The sequence below is a fragment of the Pongo pygmaeus genome, chromosome 13, assembly GCF_028885625.2.
Source record: "Pongo pygmaeus isolate AG05252 chromosome 13, NHGRI_mPonPyg2-v2.0_pri, whole genome shotgun sequence".
Classification (NCBI taxonomy): Eukaryota; Metazoa; Chordata; class Mammalia; order Primates; family Hominidae; genus Pongo; species Pongo pygmaeus.
The window spans coordinates 33,641,861-33,665,677 of NC_072386.2; the positions used below are offsets into that span (position 1 = coordinate 33,641,861).

General features: G+C 38.8%; 1 protein-coding gene across 20 annotated transcripts in view; it reads left to right on the plus strand.

The window, feature by feature from the left end:
- ELAVL2 (ELAV like RNA binding protein 2) overlaps nucleotides 1–23,817 on the plus strand; it is a 159,291-nt gene that overhangs the window by 107,524 nt on the left and 27,950 nt on the right. For all 20 annotated transcript variants that reach the window (XM_063650479.1, XM_063650480.1, XM_063650481.1 and 17 more), the window contains one exon: nucleotides 11,479–11,582. In XM_063650479.1, the coding sequence (XP_063506549.1) occupies nucleotides 11,479–11,582 (104 nt within the window). The remainder of the gene's footprint in view (nucleotides 1–11,478; nucleotides 11,583–23,817) is intronic.

A 23,817-nucleotide genomic window follows, 5' to 3' on the forward strand; every position in this document is an offset into this window, starting at 1 on the left:
TTCCCCCCGGTGGAAGGGTTGTACATATCACTCTATAGCAGATACTTTATGATCAGTACACATAAGGTGAAGTATGTTTTTACTTTATTGAAACATCTGATCATGTGATGCTACCCAATATTCCCTTCTTAATGACTCAGCTTCCCTCCCTCTTTCACTCCTTTTCTAACTTGATGTCACCATATTATACGCGAAGGACGTAGGTATGTACGTGCATTCACTAGGCATGTGTAATTTTGCAGTTGCTACTCAGAGTTAAAAATAAGGTTTGTTAACACTTGGAGTAGTTTTTCTCCACTTACTATGGTAGTTATTAACACTTTGTCCACTCATAATAGCAGCTCAGCTTGGTCGGGGGGGCAGAAAGATTGAGGTACTTGTTTTTACAGCTATGTAAAGGAGGTCTCAGAAAATCATAAGCCCTGCCTGATGTAGTCATCTTGGGTTTAGCTTTTTGGTGGTTGGGGTTATCCATATCTGTTAGTTTTATAGTGCAAGAATACTTGCAAGGCTGCTGAGTTGGTGTGTTGTATTAATCTCTGGGTATTATGGTTGAAAAGGTTTCTTGCCTTCTAGTTACTTTTACAAGGGCAAGATGTTATCATGCCAAGGAAGTATGGATCCTCCTGGGACACAAAGAGTTGCTAGGTTTCAATCCTGGCCATTACTCTAGAAGGCCTGTAACCGAACCCAGGTTCAGCTGCTTGCCACTTGAAAGCCAGAACACGAGAGGCAAGGATTGGTGGAAGGAAAAGCATTTTTAATGGGAGCCAGCAAACTGAGAAGATGGCAAACTAGCATTCTAAAGTACCATCTTCAATTTAAAAATTTACCATAGGGCTTTCAAAGGGAAAGGTATGGGAGATGTGCAGAAGTGGTGCAGGATCTGTGTGTCTTGTTCAGTGGCTCTCTTGGGTGTCTGAAGGTCTAATTGGCATTGTCTTGACTTTGGCTCAGTGATGGTGGACTAATTATGACTCCTCCTAATCATGAGGATTTTGCAGTGGGGACTCTGTTCCTGGTTTGTTTCAAGATTAGCCTGTGGAATTTCTTAAGAGCCTAAGTAGATAAGCATGGATTGCCTAAGGGGAGTGTCTAGAGAGGGAAGGAATAAAGAGAGTTGAGAGGGGAGGGAAGAAAGAAAAAGAATGTGGGTGATTTCTAACACTGAGGTCCCTAGTTACAGTCTTACATCTGCGTCTGCTCAGTGATTATACCAGGCCACTAAGGTGACTGTCCCTGGGTCCCTCGTGTGCCTCTTTCCTCATTGTGCCTCAGTGCTTGGTGCATCCTGCAGTTTGTCTGCTGTAAACCTTCACATGGGCCAGCCTTGCTCCCAGGATGGGGGGGTCGCTTTGCTTACCTCTACATAGATACCTAACGTTCAGCCTAATATGCTTTTGGCCTGTCTCTTTTATACTTCTTTACAAATTTCTTCTTCTCCATGTTCCTATTTCCTTAATTTGTCAGGAAACACCTGAATTTCATCTTCTCTGTTTTGACACACTAAAGAGTTCTCTTTTTCAAGCTGGTCCTGGTTAAGCCTGAAACCCCTGCAATGCACTTTATGTATTTCATGTTCATTAGGTGCCTGCATCTCCCTTGTTTACTGTGTTGGGCTTAAAATTTTTGAGCATCTTAGAGGGCAGAGACCATGTGGTATTGATCCCATCTTTTTTCCACCGCTATGAAATCATGCTATGCGTATGAAGCATTTTAATGCGATCTGCTGAGGAGAGAAATGTCTTGTGTGGGAGACCGTTTTGGCAGTAGCAAACATGTTTGGCTTTAGCCATAAGAACTGCTTTCTGAGTTTGGAAAAGGAGTAAGTAAATCAAGGCCCATTTTAAATGGATGTTTTTATAATGCAGATACCTCTGATCTATCTGTTTTGTAGTGATGGATTTGTTTTGGGGGCTTAAGTGGTTTGTGCACCTGCAGGATGTCCTTTCTTTTCTTTCAGGTCATTTTTTTTTCTTTCATAGATAGTCTCTCGGATGGATTAAGAAAGAATTGAAGTTCCAGTCAATTTATTTCATGACAAAGAACAAGAAAAAAATACAGATGTATTTGGAGATTATAAATATTCTGATTGGAAAGTTGTAAACTTTGGATGCACAGGATTCTGCCACAAAGTAATCTCCACACATGGCCAAAGGCAATAAAGTGTACACTTTTGAAAGACTGAGTTTGGAAAGGTTGATTGTAGTGTGGAAACCGAGCTGCTCCTTTGAGCTAGCTGTATGTGCCCTTGAGCAAGTTAACTTAGCGTCTTTGAACCTCTAACTTTATGTCCGTAAAATGGATACAGACGTATTTACGTGTAGCCTTGCGGTGAGACTTAAATGTGATATATGTAATGTAAGGATCCTAGTTGCTTGATAGTTTAGTTTGGCAGTGGTACTGTTGACTTCCAGACAGGTAGACATAGCATTTATGGGGCAGTGGGAATGGGCATTTTTCCCCAACAAACTTACCAACCTTTTCATACTGGAAGGTTTGGGCTGGTGAACCTTTAACTTTGGGGTGAGAGAGTGAGTTTTTTTAAGAAAAATGTGTTCAAGAAGAAAATTTATCTCCAACAAGAATTTTTTTTTCACGTGGGCTTGGTGAGTTGGGTGGAGTCTAATTTTATAGTTTCCCGTTGTTGACAAAATGGGGAATTCTCCATGGTGGTTTGCAGGGACTCTGACATAGTTTCAAAACAGGGCCTTTAAATTTTTTGTTTCTTGTGGTATCTGAGTTAAAAAATGATCTCGTACAGAGAGAAAAACACATTAAGAAGCTGTATTGCCTCTTGATGGACTGCTTTGTCGGGGGTGGGGTGTGTGCAGGCACAGGCAAGAGTGCATGTTTGTGAAGATTGACACCAGCTGGTCGCACAAGCAACAGCAGATGCCCTTTTTACTACCACAGTTAACTTGTTTCCCTCTACCACAATACTATTTTGAGGAATACAGTTCCTTTGCCTTCATCCCAAATGATATATACTTGAACAACTCCATTGTCTTTTAAGTAAACACAAGATAAAGCAGATAATATAAGACTCTGTTAGTGCGTGTGGGGGTGGGGGTGGGGGCGGTGGCGGATCTGTATAGAATTAATTATAATTAACAAAGAAATGAGAAAGTTGCAGCATACCCAAACCTTTAATTGAAAGTAGATTGGACTAGCCCAGAGTTGTTAATGTCCTAACCTTTTTTGAACTGTCAGGTATGACTTTCAGGCTATCTGAAGGTATTTTGGCATTTGCTCTATCCTGGTGGCAGCTCCAGTGTTTGAAGGTAGAACTGCTGACCTATCTTTTAGAGAAACTACCTACATCAATAAGTAATGAGAACCGCCTTTTGTTTTCATTGTGGTGCTGAGCGTGCTACACTATCTCAGTCACTTTCAGGCTGGAGAACCTGCTTTCAGGTAGAGTCTCATCCTGTGTATTGTAGAGGAATTGGTTTATTTTCCTACCGCAGATAATTTTTCCTCATCTTCCTGGTCTTGGATGCAAGATATCTTTGTGTACCCGGTGTAATACTTGGCAAGAATTTAGAGGATTTAATATGCTGTTTCTGTTCTCAATAGTCTAAGACTGAATTGTGTGGGAGTTCTTAATGTTGTCTGAAAATGTGATATATTAAGAACCCACAGTTTCGCCAACTTAAGCAGGGTCATGCTGCATTGCCAGCAGATTCATAATTACTGGGACTGGAACTACAGGAAAATAGAGCTCTACCAGTTGCATAATCAGGGGACAGATATGGCTATTAAAATTAACTTGAAGGGAAAATGCCCTGGTGCTGAGGACATTAACTGCTCCCTCTAGATTTAGTTGCAAATGATCACTATTTGCAACTTTGATTTCAGCAGAAAAGTTATAATTTAAACTCTTCTATATTAGCTCCATGTATCTGTAAAGTCCTGAAAATCATTTAGAAACATTGGGGCCTTTCAGTCTCAGGCCAGCTTTATTAGCATTTGGGTGGAAGATGAGTCTTCGAGTGAGCCATCTGTTTTCTGTATTATGTGAGTGTCTAGGTTGAATTCTCCATCCTTGTGATAATCCCTGGTAATGTCCTTTGGGAAGCTGGTAGAAATGCTCCCAGCTTTCAGGAAGGCTGGCTTGGACTGTAGTAATAGGATCTCACCAGTCCTCCATCTCACAATTTGATCTTACTCATTAGAGGGCAGCAAGGAGGACCTGTTTAACTTGACCCACGTTAGCTTGGGTGTTTAAACGGAAGGACCTGCTGCATCTGGTATGCTACATTTGAGGAGACTCAGGCTAAGTCAGGAATCAAAATGTAGAGAAAAACGTGACTAGAGAGAATTGCATCCCTCCGTTCTGAGATTCTCTCAAACCTTTTCCCTGCTGTGTGGTACCCACATGGTTTTGCTATGTATCAGATCTGAGATATTAAGAAAGCTCCTTTGCAAAGTCTGGTGCGAGTTGCTTTGGTGCCAGAGTTGCAGTGCACAGCCTGTCTGAACAGACACACATAATGAGTGCCCAAGAACAGTAAGTCCATCTGAAGAAATACAACATATTTGCAACTTTATTGTGTGTTTGAGGGAGGAGAGAGAAGGATATTAGGAAGGAACAGGGTCTTCATTAAAAACAAAAATTTTCCCCCTTTGTAACAAAAACTTGTTTTTGCAAATCAAATTATTTGCTTTTTTTTGTTGTTAAGGCATGCAGTTTTATGCAAGAGCTGTGTTTGGAGGAAGCGAATCTTTCCATTTTGCTTTTTAAAAGTATTGCATTATTAAACCTCAGGTTGCAAGTCTTGCTTGATAGAGAGGACCATAGTGACCTGTTTCTGCTAACTGTGGGATTTGAAAAAGATTCACATGGCTTTTATTCTTTTATTTCATAAAACATTACTACTGCTGTAAATGAAATAATAGATACACATCAATCAGTGTAGTCACCTTTTATTGTTGATTCAACTACCAGGTTTTTACAGAATTCACTCTGCATTTTATTTGACTTGTACATGAATAGTCTCAGCAGACTTAATTACATTAGTGAAAAAGTACTTTCAACAAAATTATATGCTGACATCCCATAATTCATACTTACGGATTTGTGGAACAGATTTATGTAAATCTATCAAATTACTCTAGATGACATTTTTTAAAATTGAGACTTCATCTTAATGGTACTTGTAGAAATTTTTCATATGAACAATTTTGCATGAACTATATAAAACTCATATGACTTCCTTATGAAGGCAGAATACTATGACATTTGAGCATCTTGTCTCCACATGTTCTGTAATCCATCTGGTACAATGCAGGGACATGAGGAACATGTTTATAAGGGCAACTCTCTCCTAAACCACAGGCTCCTGGAAGGCAGATGCTGCTGTTCCTTCAGTTGTTTTTCATTCAGTCATTCACAGAACATTTAATGATCTGTCTTAGGGTCCTCTTTGTCAGGAACTATGTTCTGCTTGCCCTTGCTTAGCAGTCTAGTGAGGGAGCATCCAAATGGACCCGAGACACATGTAACAAAGATAACGGAATAATATAAGAAGCTGTGGGAGGACTAGTCGAGAGGAGCACTGAACAGTGTGCACTGGGGATGGGGCAAGTTGTTGTGGCAGGAAATGACTTCAGAGAGTCTCAAAGGATACATGGGAGTTGGCTAGTTGGAGAGCTGTGTTCCAGACATAGAAAACTGAATGTGCATTTTAGGGTGTATGTGTAGGAGTGATGGAAGATGAGCGAAAGTAGAAGTGAGCAAAAAACTGACAGTGACTGGAAACCAGAGTATGGTTAGATTTGTGTTTTAGGAAGTTCTTCTGGACAATGTTTTGGTGGAGGATGGCTGTTTTTGGAATTGATGGGAGTCTAAGCAAGGGGTGTCCTATTAGGATGGTGTAGCAATGATCAGGGCCAGAATAATACAGAACCAACGCTAATGCAGAAAAGGGGCCGATTTAGCTGGTAGAACTGGCAGAATGTGATGCGTGTATGGCAGAACTTGGGCTGGAATGTCTTTTGCACATCTTCACTGTTAGACTTGAGCTAGTTCCTTAAAGCCTTGGATCAAATGTTACCTGCAGGATAGGGCCTGCTCTGACCATTGTATTTAAACAGCAGCCCTGCTTCTCCCCTCCCCACTCTCATCCCCTGCTGCTTTTTTCTCCTTAGCTCTATTTTCTTCTAATACCTTGTAGAATGTGTTCGTGTCTCCCCCATCAGAATATAGGCTTTATGAGAAAGAATTTTTTCTCTTTTGCGTTCTCAGGGCCTAGCAAAAAGCATGGTTCCCATAGTTATTGAATGCTTATTGCAGATGAGAAATTTGTAGGGTGACTCTTGTTTTTTTAAATACAAAATTTTATTTTCCACAATTTTGTTTTGAGGTCTCGTTTAATATTGGTTGGATAAAATTAATATACCTTTTAATCAAGAATTACGGTAGTCTGTTGCCTTTACCTTTAAACCTGAGGGGGTAATTTGATTTTTCTGAACATTGGTAGTAATTTAAAATAGAAAAGACTAAATAAAGTGACCTTTGAATGAAACAGGTCCAGAAGATTGTGTATTTTTAATTAAAATATGCAATTAAAATTTTAATTAAAGTAGGGTATTAAAACAATGTAGGTGGCAGGGGAATAGCTGATGCTTTGAATTACGCACAGTTTGGGATATATTGCCGTTTCCTGTGTTTCCCGCAGTAGCACTTTGCCACTAAACAGATTCTCTTCCTGTTTTCCTCTCCTTGCTCTGAAACCTGCTCTCAGTAGTCTTTGGTTCTCTTCAGAGGCCTGTGGAGTGCTTCAGCTCTGAGGTATCGATCCCTTGACCATGATTTCTACCAGCCTGTTTATAGCTGTTCTCCTTGTGCCAGGAACATTTTATAAACTATTTTTCTATCTCTTGTGAAGAAGGGTTTCTTTTCTGTGGCATATATGTTAGATTAAAAAGAAGGGTGTAAAACAAAAGGCATTCATACACAACAGTGCAGCACAGAACATAGCAAAGTTCTAAAGTCCCTACCAAGGCCATTAAAATCAACACTTGGGGCCAGGTATGGTGGCTCACGCCCGTAATCCCAGCACATTGGGAGGCCGAGGGTGGCAGATCAGTTGAAGCCAGGAGTTCGAGACCAGCCTGGCCAATGTGGCGAAACCCTGTCTCTACTAAAAATACAAAAAAATAGCTGGATGTGGTGATGCATGCCTGTAATCTCAGCTACTTGGGAGGCCAAGAAGAATCGCTTGAACCCAGGAGGCGGAAGTTGCAGTGAGCCGAGATCATGCGACTGCCCTCCAGTCTGGACGACAGAGAGAGAGACCTTGCCTCGAAAGAAAAAAGATTTGAATTAATGTTTCAAAAATTCTTAAGAACACTTGACCACAGGTAGCTTTTGAGAAAAGCTAAGGACACGTGGCGTTGACACTCTTCTTTATGTTCAGTTACCAGGCAAATTTTTTGGCATTTAAAGACAGGATTTGTTTTTCTTAAAGGCTTTTTTTTTTTTTGAAGAGCCTTAGCTTTGTCATTTTGGTCAGAATAGTCTTTTAATCATGTTGGTTTCCATAATGGTTATACTTGGAATTTAAATGTAGCATTTTATAAAACTTTTTAAAGAAATGAATCTTAGTTTGGGGATTATCAGTATGCACATTCTAAATTCAGAGAGGCTTGAAAAATAGGTTTAGATGATATGGATAAGTGATGCTTGGTTTCCAAGCCTTCCCTGGTGGCCCATGACTATTACTGATGAATGTAAGAGTGGGAAAAGGGTAGGTTAGGTATTTTTTTTTTTAATGTTTGCCTTGCTACTGCTTTTATTTTTAAAAACTGTGCACTCACTTATAACCAGAAATATGCACTATATAAATAAGATGCAATTTATGTTGTCATAGGAATGAATAATGGCACAGAAATTCATATATAGTAAAACTGATATTTGCACAAAAGGTTCAGAAGTTTGAGATAGTAGTCAAACAAGAAACAACTTTTGCGGTAAAAGTGTCAGAAGTGCCTGGTTACATTATTATACAGGCATATTGGGTACAAACTAGTCCTGGGCTTATACGCAATATGCCTGAAGTCTCAGTTCAGGTATAAACTAGTTAATTGAGTGGAGTAGAGCACAGCATTTGAGGGTCCTGACTTCAAGTCCTGACTTTACTACTTCCTCCCTGCCTTTTTGATTTGTAGAAGCTGATTGACCTTGCCAAGCTTCAGATATCATTTCTACCTTGTAGGAGAAGAATCTGAATACCGAACATGGTTAATGTGAAGCTACAATTAAACAGTAAAATACCATGTAGCTAAAAGGTGAGAATGGGGAGGCTTGCCTATCTTGGTATCATCTGTGATGCCCTTAATATATATTAAACATCCAATAAATATTTGCTGCCTTGATTACAGATTTTCACTGTAAAGTAATTTAAAGTTCTAACTCCCTTTTGTTACAGTGCCAACATTTTAATACACCAACGACGGTAGGTTTAGGAATGCAGTCTTTTAATAGCAGATACCCCCTTTCATATTATTTTGCTTAGGATAATAATACAGTTTCTCTTACATCAAACATATTCTGAGTGGCACTCATCCTAATAATGCCACTAGGCAAATAAGAAACTTTTTATAAGGCGGCAAAGTCATTTAGGGATAAATATTTCTGAGTATAAACAACAGATATTAGATATTTGACTGACTCATATAGCTAGTCATGATTGCTTGAGGGTATCAGGTGGAAGTCCCATTCGATGGTTGGGTCCTCTGATGGTGGTGGTGGTGGTGATGATAATACCTTTGGTTAAATAAATATCATCAGTAAGTTGCTCATTCTTTCATTTAGCAAATGTTTCCATGCCTACAGCAGGCCAGGAGTAAGGGTTCAGAGGCCAGAGTGGGAAAACAGCTAAGTAGGAAGTAAGCAAGACAGGCTTTTCACTTTACCCAGTGATCTAATCTCAGTAGGCACTCCTGTGCCCCAGACGGACCTCAGGTGGTCAGTAAACTGTTTCTTTGAAGTAATAGGTAACTTGAAGATTTTAGAAGAAACACATCCATGTGTACCTAAACAACGCAACTGTGAAACAGCAGTCATCCCTGCAAGACCTTTCTCAGACCTCCCAGCAGCCACGTTGTAGCCCCAGCTAGGTTCTCACCATTAATGCAGCGATTTCTCAACATGGTGGTTGTACGTTAGTCACCAGGATTTTAAAAAGCTAGTACCAATGCTTCATGACAGACTGATAAAATCAGAGCGCAAGGTGGAAGGATCGCTTGAGCCTGGGAGTTCAAGCACGGCCCAGCCAACGTAGTAAGATCTCATCTCATACACACACACACACACACACATATATATATATATATACACAAACACACATATATTTATATATATCTATCTCTTTGGGAGTGGGATTCGGGGATCAGGTTTTTTTGTTTTAGTTTTTTTTTTTTTTAAGCTTTCTAGATGATTCCATTGCAGTCAAGGTTGAGAATGCACTGGGGTTAGAAGCTGCTAAGATGCAGGAGGAGTAGTATCTATCAGTAGAAAGGGCAATTAGACTATGCTGATACAATTGATTTATTTTGTCATAGAATAGCAGTGTGACCAAACTATATTTGTATTGCCCTTTTCTTTTTCTATTATATTTGTAGCATCTTTTTTATTTAACTTTAAATGAATATACTTAAAATCTTTAACAGTAAGCATGTTATTTTTTCTCATGTTATCTTTTGACTAGGGTGACGATCCACTTTCATCATTAATGAATATTTTCATCACTGCATCAGCAACCTAGTTGGGTAGGAATTACCCTCGTTCTAGAGATAAGGAAGCTGTGGTTCAGAGAGGTGTTAAGTAGCTTCTTCAAAGTTGCACAGCTAACTGAGAGCCAGTAAACACCAGAGCCGGTATTGAAAGTCTGTCTTTCCGTTGTAAGCTGGTTCCTTGAGCAGATTTTGTTACATTCAGCCAATTTAATTCTACTCAGTGACAATAGGACTGCAACACATTTTCATAAGAGGGGCACAATGCATGCAGTAGACACATGATAAATGTTGAACTAATGAAAAGCTGAATGCTTAAAAATAGAGTGGCTTCACATGTGACTCTTTACTAGTACTGTAAAATAAAACCTCTCAATTTTAGTGTGAGATAAAATTAACCTAATTAGTTTTTAGCTCTCTATTCCTTTCTCTTTTTTAAAAAACAGGAAAAAATACATTTTGATAGAGGACATATATTAGCAGTGATTATCCAAAATTCTGATTGTGGTCCCAAAATATAATTACTAGTTTTCATATTGGGCACTGTATTTAGCCTTCTCTTTTCGTTTATGTGGTAACAAGTAGCCACATTAGGATAACCAGAGTAACTGTCCTAAAAACCCACATTGATAACCGCTTGCACCTACAGTGCCCCGTCAAGAACAAATACCTCACTTCCCTATGAAATTGATGCAACAGCAGTACTTAGTAAAAGCACTTGGACCGTCCTTGGGCATCTGGGAAATCGTCATTTAGTTTGTTTTGACTTTTGTAGACTAAACTTTTCTTAGGCCCATTTTTGTCACCTGTATAATGTTTCTTGCCGTTTCAAACTGAGAAACTTTCTTCATTGAAAAATTGAGACCTTTGCGATTGACTTTAGTTATCTTTGCATTCCATTGATTCATTGACTGCTTTTGATAGCTCCCATTTTCTGAGATCTAGGGCATCAGTGAACCAGGAGTGAGAGGGCTCAGATGATGGGGGGAGGGTGGCAACAACAACAAACACTTTGAAGCAACTTTTACTTTAGACTTTTTTTCTCCTGTTATTTTTATGTTCTATTTCTTCTTTTCCTATATGTTCTCATTGTCTTCGATGTCATCAGTAAGTCTTTTGTGTTCATATTTCCGCGTTCTTATCTAGATCATAAAACCCTCTTTGGAGAAATTTGATTGAGTGTATTTGAAGATAAGCCCTCCTCTAAAATAAGCTTAAATGTATACACGCCCACACATGGTTCTTCACCATTTTAGACTCCGACATAATTGTACTTGGTAAAGGCTGTAAATATGTCAGGATACAATTTACAGAACACTGACAGATTCTTGGTTGATGTTTTCTGTTTCCCCATTTTTATGGCTAAGGAAACTGAAGCTGAAAAGGTATTGCCTGTTAAGCCCTGTCCATAGCACAGAGATTTATCCACACACTTTGTGAAGGTGAGCTTTGTCTTGCTGCTGGTATACTCTGGCTCAGGCAGGGCATGTATGATGGAATCCTTTCAGGATGTGTGGTTTTTTTCCTAAACAGCACTGCTTGCTGAGTTCTAAAACTTGAAAATGTAGTAGACAGGAGACATAAAGACTTGATGTATATTTCTAGAATTAATAGAGTTCTTTTTACTGTTGAGGAAATATGCTGGTGTTAATGACAAGACCATATGCCAAAATGAAAGTCGATCTCTGTCAGCAGTATAGAACTAATATATGCCTTTTTCCCCTTCCCTTTCTTTAGGGCAGAGCTTGGGATATGGCTTTGTGAACTACATTGACCCCAAGGATGCAGAGAAAGCTATCAACACCCTGAATGGATTGAGACTTCAAACCAAAACAATAAAAGTATGTTTAAAATTTTTTTATATCTACTTGCAGAACAGAAATTTAAAAAAATTAAGATTTATTTATAGTTCTTTCCTTTCTTCCTTTTGGGCCCATATAAACAGTTACCTGGGAGACATAGTGGAATTTTGGTGTTTGTTGCATGATGGGAGAAACTGTTTGTTCAAGAGTGCTGTATATAATCATTCATGTATTCTCAAAGGGGGACAGAGCAACAACTCTCTTAGATAAATGTTTTAAGAAGCCTACGGAATCAAGTCTCCTTCCCTTATAGAGAATTACTTGCCCCATAACTTAAGGAAACCTTAGACTTGTTCTTCTTTAAAGGTCTGGGTAGTAAATAAGCAAGGTTTTGCGAGCCATGCAGTCTGTCACAACTTCTCAACTCTGCCTTTATAGTTTGAAAGCAGTAGTAGCCACTACATAAACAATGGATGCAGCCGTTATCCAATAAATATTTATGGGCAATGAAACTTGAGATTGATAAGATGTTTATGTATTACAAATATTCTTTTTATTTTTTCCAAGTTAAAAAATGTAAAAACCATTCTTAGCTCATGGGTTATACAAAAAGGTGGCAGGCTAGATTTGGTGCTTGAGTTGTAGTTTGTTCTAGCAAATTCAGCTTGCTTTGAGGAGACTGACTGGAGGGACTTACATGACACAGGTTATTTTTTCTGTTGTTTTTCTTTTTAAGACATACAGTAAATAATTTTGTAGATACTTTGCTGCTTTTGTGAATCTTTGAAATTCTTAAGTAGATTCTCTCTTGAGAGGGAGCTAATCCAATTCACAGCATAGATTTCTTTTCCTTTAGAAAATAAGAGGGATGTCACCTCTAGCAAATTCTTAGTACCTGTACCATCAATTTGCTCTCTCCTGCCCAGTGCAGACATTGCCAGTCAGTCATGGCGCTCTTTCTCACAGAGTCTAGATGTGGCTCCGAAATATTTTTTTTCAAAATAGTGTTCCAGACAACTTCTATCAATTGACTCAAGTTTGAACCTATTTTCCACCCTTGATTTAAGAAACCAGCTCAGACTATAGCCTGAAGTGGTGAGGGGAAGTTAGTCAAGGCTGACTGTAGTATCCATCTTGCTTAGAGACTTGTCTAAAAGATTTTTGCTCATTTTTTTCAGGTATCTGGAAATGCAGTGTCATTTTTGTGCTTTAAAGTTGCTTTTCTTAGAATTACCAGTTAAGGTAATTTATTAGCCCTGAGTGGTTTTGACACATCATTCTTTATATTTATTGGCCCCTAAGAAAAATGCCTACCAGCCCTGTCTTATCTAAATGAAAGTATATAGTGGTTCCCAAATACACTAGAGTATGAGAGGTCCAAGAATTCTAGATACTTCTTGAGCAAGAAAATGTCCTATGAAAAGATTCAGCAATCAGAAAATGAACTGGTTACTGTATATTATCAAAATGTGAAGGGAAAAATGAGATTTCCAATAAAGTCTAAGACAAGTTTGTTTTGAAGTTTTTTCAGTCTGAACTGCTTTTTCTAATTATATTTCTCTGCATACTTTTTGTGTCAGAGATCTTTTACTAGTACTATTAAGTAACAGTAAGTGTTCTTTAAAAAGACATCCAATGTTCAGTTACCTTCAGACTGTGTGCTCTCTATCCTACAGCAGATTTTTGCAGGTTTCTCTTCCTAAATTTATATTGATTTCCAGGGTTGCTGCTAATTTCGTCCTAGTTCTGAGGTCCTGAGTTGTGGTTGGGAAGAAAATGGAATAGGTGGTCAAGATGGCTCGTCCCAGGAGCTATCCTTTTCTCCATTCTAGAAATAATTACCCTTATTTCATTCTAGTGTGTCAGTTCTTTTACTGAATATCCTCCTGCACTGAGATCCAGAAGAAGGTAGAAATGCAGGGGAAATAGGTCTCCACAGGAGAAATGCCGGTGGCCTTCAAGGAGACAGTTGACGACAGCTGCTTCCTTACTGTTCGTCATCCAGCCTTTTCTCTTTAGGGCCCAGCTGCTTGGGCTGAATATGTGGAAGAAAGGACAGTAAAGCCTTGTGGCTTTTATAGTGTGACATCAATTTCTGATTTTCTGAGATGTGGGTCAGGGTAATGGGTAAACAGCAGGCTACTTCTTTCCCCGCCCCTATTTGGTTCCTGTAAAAATATGGGATAACAGCTGGTATCCTCAATTTGGCCCAGATTTGTCTTAAGAGGCAAAGCAGACCATTTCCCACAAGTATATAGCACCCCCTTTGCCTGTTTGTTCTTTCTATGTTTACTCATTTCCATTAGACAGATTTTGTGCTCTTGTGCAATGTCTTGAGCCAAGTTTTTCTAGTATTCACAGCTTTAAGAATGTTTTGGAAGTTGAGTTAAGCCTTTTCATTTCCTGGGATACTATTCCATAAATAAGTCTTTTTCCCTCGTCTAATCTATACTGGTGATGGCTCTCAGCACCACTTTCTTAACACAGCACCACTTTACTCATGTTACTGCTCACTCAAAACTCTATGGTGTTTCTCTACTGTTTTACCCTATCATCTGGCTGAGTTTTGTAGTAGTGACGCCAGTGCTATTGCCATTCTCCACTGTAGTCAGACTGGCTCTTTACTTGTAAGCTGATCTTACTCCCAGCGTCCATGCATATACTTTTGCAGCTCCGACTTCCTTGTCTTCTGATCGTTATATCAAAACTCTTGCCAGGACACTGTGCTTTACTTTAGAAAGGTACAGAAGATTGGTTAGTATATACAAGTGTTTGTGTACTCCAAGCCACTTAGAATTTAGTATGCGTTTGGTACAATTCCTGGTTATTGGGATACTGAAACAGTGAATCAAGTGCTGTGAAAGGTGGTTTATTTAGCAGTTTCTCCTGGGGCTGCCTAATAGCATTAGCTCAGTAGGGTTTTGTGCAGTAGTTGGTGTGTTGAATAGATGACAAATGTTCAGTATTTCCATGGTGAGTGAAGTGAAGTCCCTCAGGCTCTGTGAGGACCTAAAGCAGTTGTTCCCAAACTTTGGTTGCATCTTAATCCCAAGGGAAGTGAGTTAGAAGTACAGTTTCTGGGATCCACTGTAGATCTACTAGATCACTGTCCACAGGTGAGATTCAAGGTTCTGTTTTTTATTATGCTTCCCAGGTAATTTATGACAGCAAGTCTAAGGCCTAGCACTTAGGAATCACCAAAAATGTTTGGCAGTTCTCTATACATTTGGTATTTATGTGTGCAAAGTTCAGTTTGTCTTCTAGCATTTTACCTTAATAATCCTACTGTGGTTCATTCTGTTAACCAAAATATTAATGTTTTTTCTTGAGCATGCTGGGCGATCGTTTAGCATTCAGAGTTCAATGTAGTTCACCAGCCTTTGCTTTTAAAAGCCTTTGCTTTTAAAAAACATGGCATAAAAAACATGGCATAAAAAAACGTATCCATCTCATAGTAGGATGCTGTTTGTTTAAGTAGTAGCGGATACAGGTTAAAGTCTCGAGATACTTGTTCTCTTGTCCTGAAGGTCACTTTTTTTCCTGGTTGAGGAGACGTCCCAGAGGCATACCTTGCTGGTGAAATGACATCATCCCCGTACTGCGTGGGAGGCAGCTATTTTGGGTTAAGCCTGCCCACATTGTCCCCAGTGTTGACATGGTAAATAAAGTGTGAATATTACAAAAATGTTTTAAGATTCTTGTTAGGGAAGGTAGTGAAAAGGTAATATGTGTACAGTTCAGGCACAGGGGTGGGGGAGTAATCTCATGGAAGTGTCAAATTGTATGCTGGTGAGAAGAAGAGAGGTTTTTCACCAAGATCCTTCAGGTCCCTATAGGAATCCTTCCTTTGGTGAATTATTCATGAGGTGAGTGGTTGTACCTACTGTGTTCAGTCTTCATGCTCCTTCTGTACTCATTTTACTTTTAGGGGTCTTAAGTATTGAAAAAATCTAAATAGTATGTGGAATTTTTATGGCTTAAAGCCAATACTTTTGACTTGTTAGGTTAACGGTGTCAGACTTAAATTCATGATTAGCAAACTAAAATCATTCATTTCCAAGAATATGTGTAGACTTCCTCCCTCCTCTGCATAAAGAACTCTGGATAGGTGATTATCACATAACACAGTGAAATGGATACGTGACTCCCAGCATCTCTCTCAGCTTTTCCCTCCTCTACAATGGGCCTGGGATGCTTTATTTTTCCTGAAACTGGGGTTGATTTATCTGGAAAGAAGGAGCTGTTATCTCAGGGAATAGAATGTTTTATTGTTATCGGTAAGTTCTAACCCCTCAAAAGAAAAAAAAAATTCTGTCTAGAATTAGTACTACCATAGAAAAACTGCGCGATTTTGGTCTTGATTAAATAAATATTTTGCTTAATCATTCAGGTATAGACCAGGCTAAAATTTACCTTTGCTTAAAAGTTATTAATTGGTATACAATCATGAAATTTCTTATACTGAAATAATTAAACCACAATTTAACCACATTTGGAAAATTCTATTATAAAAATGAGAATATTATAAATAGTATTATCTATTTTTTGTGTTCAGTTTGAGAGTGATTAAGCAAAGCTAAGAAACCTGTATTCTAAGGTACCGTATTGCCATTAACTTTTTGTTAAATTTATACCTTTTTCTAACTAGCTTATCCTTTCCTCATTAGTAAATGTCATATTTATACTTTTTTTTTTCTGTTTAGCATGAACTTGACCCTTAACATAGGAATATAGAACTACATTTCTGAAATCTTACTCTGTCTAAATTACCTTACTAAAATGATTTAACTGGCTGCTTAATCTTGGACAGAGCTTTTAACCATTTAAGTTTCCATTTATATCATTAAAATAATTTATTCATCACTGAGAATTTTCATTACCTGCCTTTTAGGAGAGGAAAAAAAGCTTTTCATGGTCTGCTAAGTTGCATATTAAGAAAAAATGTTAACTTTTTAAATGAATTCATGTTTATTGCATAGAATGATTTGATGAAAAGCAGCAACCTCTCCTGAAGAGAGAATAATTTTAACTGCCCTCCTCTTTCACTCTTGAAAATTTAATAGCCACTGTAAACTTTATATTGGGATTTGAGTTTCTAGTTCAAACTCCTTTTGTGACAGGATTATTGGGATTGGGTTGGTTTTTCTTTATCATTATAATTTGTTCTTTTATAAAAGTTAATACTGACCAGGAGGAAATATTCTTAGATGCTATGTAAACCAGCCCCCACTGTAAAGAAGGAGAGGGTATGCAGGCAGGAATGTAAGTAAAGCTACGCTAGGGGCTTGCCACCCAGTAGGTCCTCTGTTAAAATACCTGCAGCACAATTCTGTGTTTGAGACGAGTGGCTCTAGTAGCCATAATGCTGAGAGTTCATGACTTTAGTAGGGCATGGAAGTTTTAAAGCAGTTGATAGGGGAACCGTATAGAATTTGCCCAAAAAGAAAGCAGGATGGGAGGCAAATGTGGGAAATGAGCCTGAGTTATGTGTTAATAGAAGTGTGTTCTGGGTGCGCATGTATGTGAAGCCACTGATGTTTTGTTCTGTAGGTGAGGGAGGGGCACCGGAGGGTTTTGAGCAGAGCAGTGTTGGGATTGACCTTGAGTATTTATTAGGAGAGGAAGGTTCTGTATTTAAACACCACATCTTTCTGAGCATTTCAACCCACCCTAGTGTTTTTCTGGCTTGTGTAGTTTGTTATTTCCTGTGATGGTACAAAGGGTAGAAATTTATAAATCATCTTCTACAAAGTACCCCTCATTTAAAAACTTTTACCTTGAGCAGATTTGGAAAATTTAGAAGTAATAGTTTGAAGAACAGGCCTCAAATTAACTGACCTACTTATGAGATGTTAGCCTAATAACTGTTATTTATCTGGACAAAAAAAATTGAAAAAGTATATACCAGGAGTAGGGTAAAAATGGAAACATTGAGGAAATTGTTCCTTTGCCTTTTAAAAAATACAGACTGACCGAGTACATATTTTCCTAACTTCACTGTTAACTTGTGTTCTGGAAATTTCCACAGCCACGTCAAGTTTTAACAGTGTATTACATCTGATTATCAGCACCTCTTCAATACATTTAAATAAAATTATTCTATCTATATTGAGTTCCATTTACATAGTCCTTATTTGAAGTGAGAAGTGACAGATGACTTTTTTTTATTGTTATTTGTATAATGCCCTTCATGTGTTTTGTAGAATGCTCTCTTGTCAGCTTTAATTTTTTTCATACAAAAAGCCCAGAAATTTCTTACTCACCTAGTGTGGTCTAGGGAATGTGGGTGGGTAGCCCAAGTAAGGTCCAGAGCTTGAATGTCCTGTCCTCCGGCCTCTTGTGTTACTTCTGTTCCTTCTAGCTACCTCCAAAGTGAGAGTTAATTGGAATTCCCAAAGGGCAATAACTAGGCATTCTTCCAATGGATTTCCTTTAGATTTTCCCACAGTTGTTGGAGCAGAGGCAGAGCCTACAAAGAGGGAAGGATGAGGAACAGGGTTCTTGGTGGCAGTGTCCCCTGCTTACTTCCTGCCTGTCAGCCACACAGTGGGTAGTGATGATGGAAGAGTCTCTACAGTTGACTGAACCCATCTTTATTGGAATTGATGGATCATTTTGTTACCTAAGCATGCTCCACAGGGATGTCATAGCCCCTCATGGCAGGTGCTTAAACTTACGCAAAGTGTGGTCTATACCAGAAAAGCCTGGCTATTTCATTTCTGTAACCAGCATGGAGAACGTCAGGTTTTATGAAGACCGCCATTGGAATTAAAAGAGTAACTGCCTCCCTGTGAGCATTGATTCTGTGTAAGGCAGGGGGAAAGCCACAGAAGTAATAACTTGTATAGGTTTAGGAAATTGTTGCTGTCTGTGTGTGTGTGCACATGTGGAATTGAAAGGGGCATGTGGTGGGGATGTCACTGAAACTTACTGTTCATCAGAAATTTGAGTCATTGAGGCAGAACCCTTATAACAGCTCACAGGTCTAGAATGTTAAGTGCAAAATTGGTTTTCTAATAATAATGAGGCTGAGGAAGAGATTCAAGCAAACCATGTGCATCATGATAGAAGACACTGAAAATAGTTGAACCACATGTTCAAATGTGTTTGAGTTTGAGTTCTAAGATAACAGTGAGAGAAGATAAATTGAAACTGATCTGGATGGCCAAAAATCTTTTCTACCTGAACATCACACTGCTAGCCCTTGTTGCTTTACTTTCCCACTGCTTTTTAAGGGGAATGTGGGGTAGGGCTTTTCTTTCGTTTATCACAAGGGAAAAGTGGTGCTAGGTCAGTTTGGCTTCAGTCTGTTCTACCACGTAACTGGCTTGCAAAGTTAAGATGATTGTGTTAACTTCCCAAGAAGGAGCCCTTAATTCCTTGCTGTATCTACTTTTGAAACAAATTTCATAGGACTATTATCTTTTTACTGTTTTGAATTCGTGCAGAAACAGCAGTCGTCTCTGGTAGGCAAATACTTAATCCCTTTGATGAAATAAAGCTCAGGTTAAAAGGGATTTGTTCAAAATGAAATAGTTAATAAGCACTACTGGCATCAGAAATGTAGTATCATGTTGGCTGATGCCGTAGCTTTTGTTGTTTTCTTTCCATTTCACATTATTGATGTTAAACTGTTTTGCTCAGATACCACTCTAAATAAACCAACTAAGAGAGGCCTTAATTTGGGCCTTTGAGTGTCTTTGTCTTGAGACTTTCTGGACCAGATCTCTTAGGTGCCAGAGAGTGGAGCTGTCTTTGCCTAGGAGTGAAGAACTCTGCCCTCTTTCAGGGTGAGCACTTGAGACAGCCAGACGTACAGTTTGAGAAGAAAACTGGATCTGGAGGTCATACTTAGCAGATAAGTGAGTTAACATTGATTCAGTTATTTCAGTTGTAATGAACAGTAAAATTATTATTATGGTGGTAACTTCCTGAAATTATTTTTTAGGCAGCTACCCATTCTTCAACAATGTTTTTCTGGTAGGTTCATGTAAGTCGTAGATGCTAGTTTAAAAGTTACAGAAATGTGCATTAACATTGGTCTCTCTTTAAATTTGCGTAGACTCTTTAAAAAAGCATGGATGGTACATTTTCTTTTACTTTCACTTCTGCCAGCCATTCCTATCGTTACTTTTAGTGTGCGTTCTCAGCTGCATGCACTACATTAGAATTACTTGTGGATGTTTTATTTCCAGAAGTGTCTTGACATGCTGCTTTTGGGCAATGATACAGGGCTGTACAGTTGACACTTGAACAATTCGGGGGCTACGGGTACCAGCCCCCATATAGCAAAAAGTCTAACTTTTGACTCCTAAAAACCTAACTACTAGTAGCCTACTGTTGACTAGAAGCCTTACTGATAACATAAACAGTTATCACATATTTTGTATGTTTCATATATTACATATTGTGTTCTTACAATATAAAGTAAGCTAGAGAAAAGAAAATGTTAAGAGAATCATAAGGTAGACAAAATATATCTACTGTTCATTAAGTGGAAGTGGATCATCGTAAGGATCTTCCCCCTTGTCATCTTTATGTTGAGTAGGCAGAGGAAGAGGAGGGGTTGGTCTAAAATCCCATATTAAGTGCACCCACACAGTTCAAACCCATATTGTTCCAGGGTCATCTGTATTTTGAAAACAGTACAGGAAATCTGATACTTGTCTGCCTCCTCTCCCTGCCTTCTGTGAAGAACTCTTTTGAATGCTGCAATAGGACTTGGAGGTGTAAGTCTTGGATTTGTGTTCTGTTCTTGGTTTCTTGATCAGGTGAGCTGCAGGAAGAGCAAGGAAAAATAGAACAAGCATGCAGTCCTGGAAACTGATAATTCAGAAAAAGTTTGTTTCCAGTTTTGTTAAATGTCTATCTAGAAATTTGTGCCTGCCTTAACCAAATAACCATATTCATATTCCTAGAAAGAGTCATTGAGAGAAGCTCCTAACTTCATAGAATCAAGCACAGTGGCCTTTTTGAGGAGACTAACCCAGTTGAGCCACATCCAGCCAGTCTGGGTTCTTGGAAATATCTTTGAATGAGTTTCATGGGCTTTATTTTACGTCTGCATTTTTGCATTTGCAGGTGATTTGTATTCCTAAATGCTTTGCTTTCAAGCTACCTGGCATTTGTCTTATTTAGAAACTAACAATCAGTGGATGGCAAGGAAAAGGGCTTGGCATCCGTGATTGTTATGAGCTATCTAGGAAACCCTAATTTGCCCAGAGTTTTGAGGATTATTTCAAATGCCTTTACACAAGAGACTGCCAACACTTTAATGTTTATCAGGATCAGTGGGGTGGGGTGGGGTGGTTGATTAAAAATGCAGATTTCTACACCCCAACCAAGACTTACTGAATCTGATTATCTGCAGAGAGAGACTGAGGAAATTGTAGTTCACCAGCCACCACAGGTGATTCTTAAGCAGATGGTGGCCTGACCTGAGAAACACTGTTTAGTGGATCTTAATGATTTGCACTTGGGTAGGTCTGTGGTGCTTATTTTAAAACAAGTCTACTCGTAAATAATAGGATTTTCATTTGTGGGTTACATCAAGATATGTTGAATGGCTGGGATTCACTAATGTGTTTTTAATGAATGTAGTGCTGGATTTACCTAAGAAATAATGCACATTCTCACACACAATTTGCTCATTTTCAAAGCATTTGTGTGTCATTAAATACTTAAACATTACAATTATGTTAGCATAATTTATTTGCTTCTGAGAGTATTTGGAGAATTTTCAGTATGGTTCTTTAGGGCCTATCAATTTAAAATGGGTGTCTTGGCCGGGCACAGTGGTTCATACCTGTAATACCAGCACTTTGGGAGGCTGAGGTGGGCAGACCACCTGAGGTCAGAAGTTCAGGATCAGCTTGGCCGCCAACATGACGAAACCCCATCTCTACTAAAAAGTACAAAAATTAGCCGAACATGGTGGCGGGTGCCAGTGATCCCAGCTACTCCGGAGGCTGAGGCAGGGAGAATTACTTGAACCTGGGAGGCGGAGGTTGCTGTGAGCCGAGATCATACCACTGAACCCTAGCCTGGATGATAGAGGGAGATTCTATCTCACAAAAAAAAAAAAAAAAAAAAAAAAAACGGTGAAAGGGTGTCTTATAGTATAGAGATTGGGAGTTAAGTTCTGTGATCCAAGATGTTAGATTATGAAAGTGGCTTTTGAGCTGGGCGCGATGGCTCACGCCTGTAATCCCAGCACTTTGGGAGGCTGAGGCGGGTGGATCACCTGAGGTCCAGAGTTTGAGATCAGCCTGGCCAACGTAGTGAAACCACGTCTCTACTTAAAATACAAAAAATTAGCTGGGTTTGGTGGCAGGCGCCTGTAAACTCAGATACTGGGGAGGCGGAGGTTGCAGTAAGCTGAGATCGCACCATTGTACTCCAACCTGAGCAACAAGAGCAAAACTCCCATCTCAAAAAAAAAAAAAAAAAAAAAAGTGGCTTTTAAAATTTAATAAAAATTTGTCTTTTATAGCCTGCCAACCAAACCCCTCTTCCTTCCCTACCCAGTGTCTTGATATTTGAGCTTTCTAGCCAGGGCTTCAATAAATGGGAATTTGCTCTATTATAAGAGCTTCCACACATTTTATGCTATAATTCTTTAAAGGAAAAAATTTTTTGCTATATGCAAACTTAATTTAGAAACCTGTTGACCTGTAAACCGAATGTTGCCCCAAAGCTATGTGAAAGCAGTGCATACTCTTGCCAAAAGGCTTACAGTGTTTTCCTCCTGCTCAGAGTTGCAAAAATGAATAAGAAACCAAGGATTTTTCTTCATGTTCTTCATTAAGCGATGTCTGGGAGGAATTGTAAAATATTCATTGTCTACAGTATATCCTGGTGCACAAAGTCAAATGAACTGTGAAGGGGAGGGGTAAAAACACCCCTCTCACCTTTGTACTTTGTTCTTTGGAGTATTAAAGAACATTGATCTGCCAAGTGGCAAAGGGGATACTATTTGGCGGTTTAATTACAGCCAGTGAGTGTTATTGATGCTATCAATCAGCAAGACCCAGGGAAAGGGCCTGGTGCCAAATCATTCAGTGTAATTAAATACCTCAGGACGGGATTCTCAAGGTGCTTCTGCAGATCTGAAGCAGGAGAACACTTTGTCTTAGAACAAAGATAAAGGTGATTGTTCCCCTCCTTGCTGCCCCTCTTTAAATTTCTGCAGATGTTGCATAGATGGCAATGATATGGTCTCTATTGCATACAGTGAAGGTTGTCCATGTTTTCCTTAAAAACTCTTTCTTTTAAAATCTTCACAACTGTCACACAAAGGGTTTTAGGAATACAGTAATTATTTTTTGTTAAAGCTGTAAGGGGGAATATACAGCTCAGGTGTCTAATAGATACTTGGAGAATGAAGGATTGTCTTTGAATGAGACTATTAGTCTTGCAAATCAGTTCATTTAAAAAAAGCTTTCCCTGTGGTTATTCTCTAATGTCTAATCATGTTGTGAGAGAAATATCTTGTTAGACTTAAAGTCGTAAAACACTCACTAATGTTTCAGGGGTTATCCCCTTATGTATTGAATAAATTTTTCATAGTTGCATAACTTATGTCAGCTCCACAAAATATGTGTAGGTAAAACTTCCTTTGGCTCTGTGGGGAGGGCTTTTAATAACATTTCTGTTATTCTTTTTCCTTGCTTTCTCCTTAATCATACGTGCCTCACACAAATTCCCATCTCAGCCTGTTAAATGCCATAAGTAATCTGCAGTGTTTGCTGTTACTGCTTTTTGAATTTTTAAAAAACTGGTACAGTTTCTACTGATTGAGGCTAACCAAAGACAGGCTGCCCTTGAAAGAAAGTGAGCTGGCTTCCTAACTTCTTTGTATATGTATACCTGTATACATACATTAGATCCCTGACAATTGGGTCAAATCAGGGCCCAAAACACTAAATTTTGGATAGCATATGGTTTACTTGTAATGTAGATACGGCTTGCAGATTGTGTTTTAAATTTAAAACAGGTGTTTGAATGGGGATTGTTGAAATAAAACATCCTTTAAGAGGAAGATTATTTGTTAGGAGTTTTTCTCTGGGTGTTTGAGGAATCATATTTTTAAAATACATTAAAGATTTAGTAGAAGTAGTTATTTTATGTTCAAGACTTCACTCCCCTTAGGGCTTTATTATATTATATGGAACCATAACAAGACTAATAGGCCAGTCTCCAAGTTTGTAGGAAAGGTCAATAGCTTTAAAAGACGTGCATGGTGCTCACCTTGCCCACAAAACAAAGGGCCAGG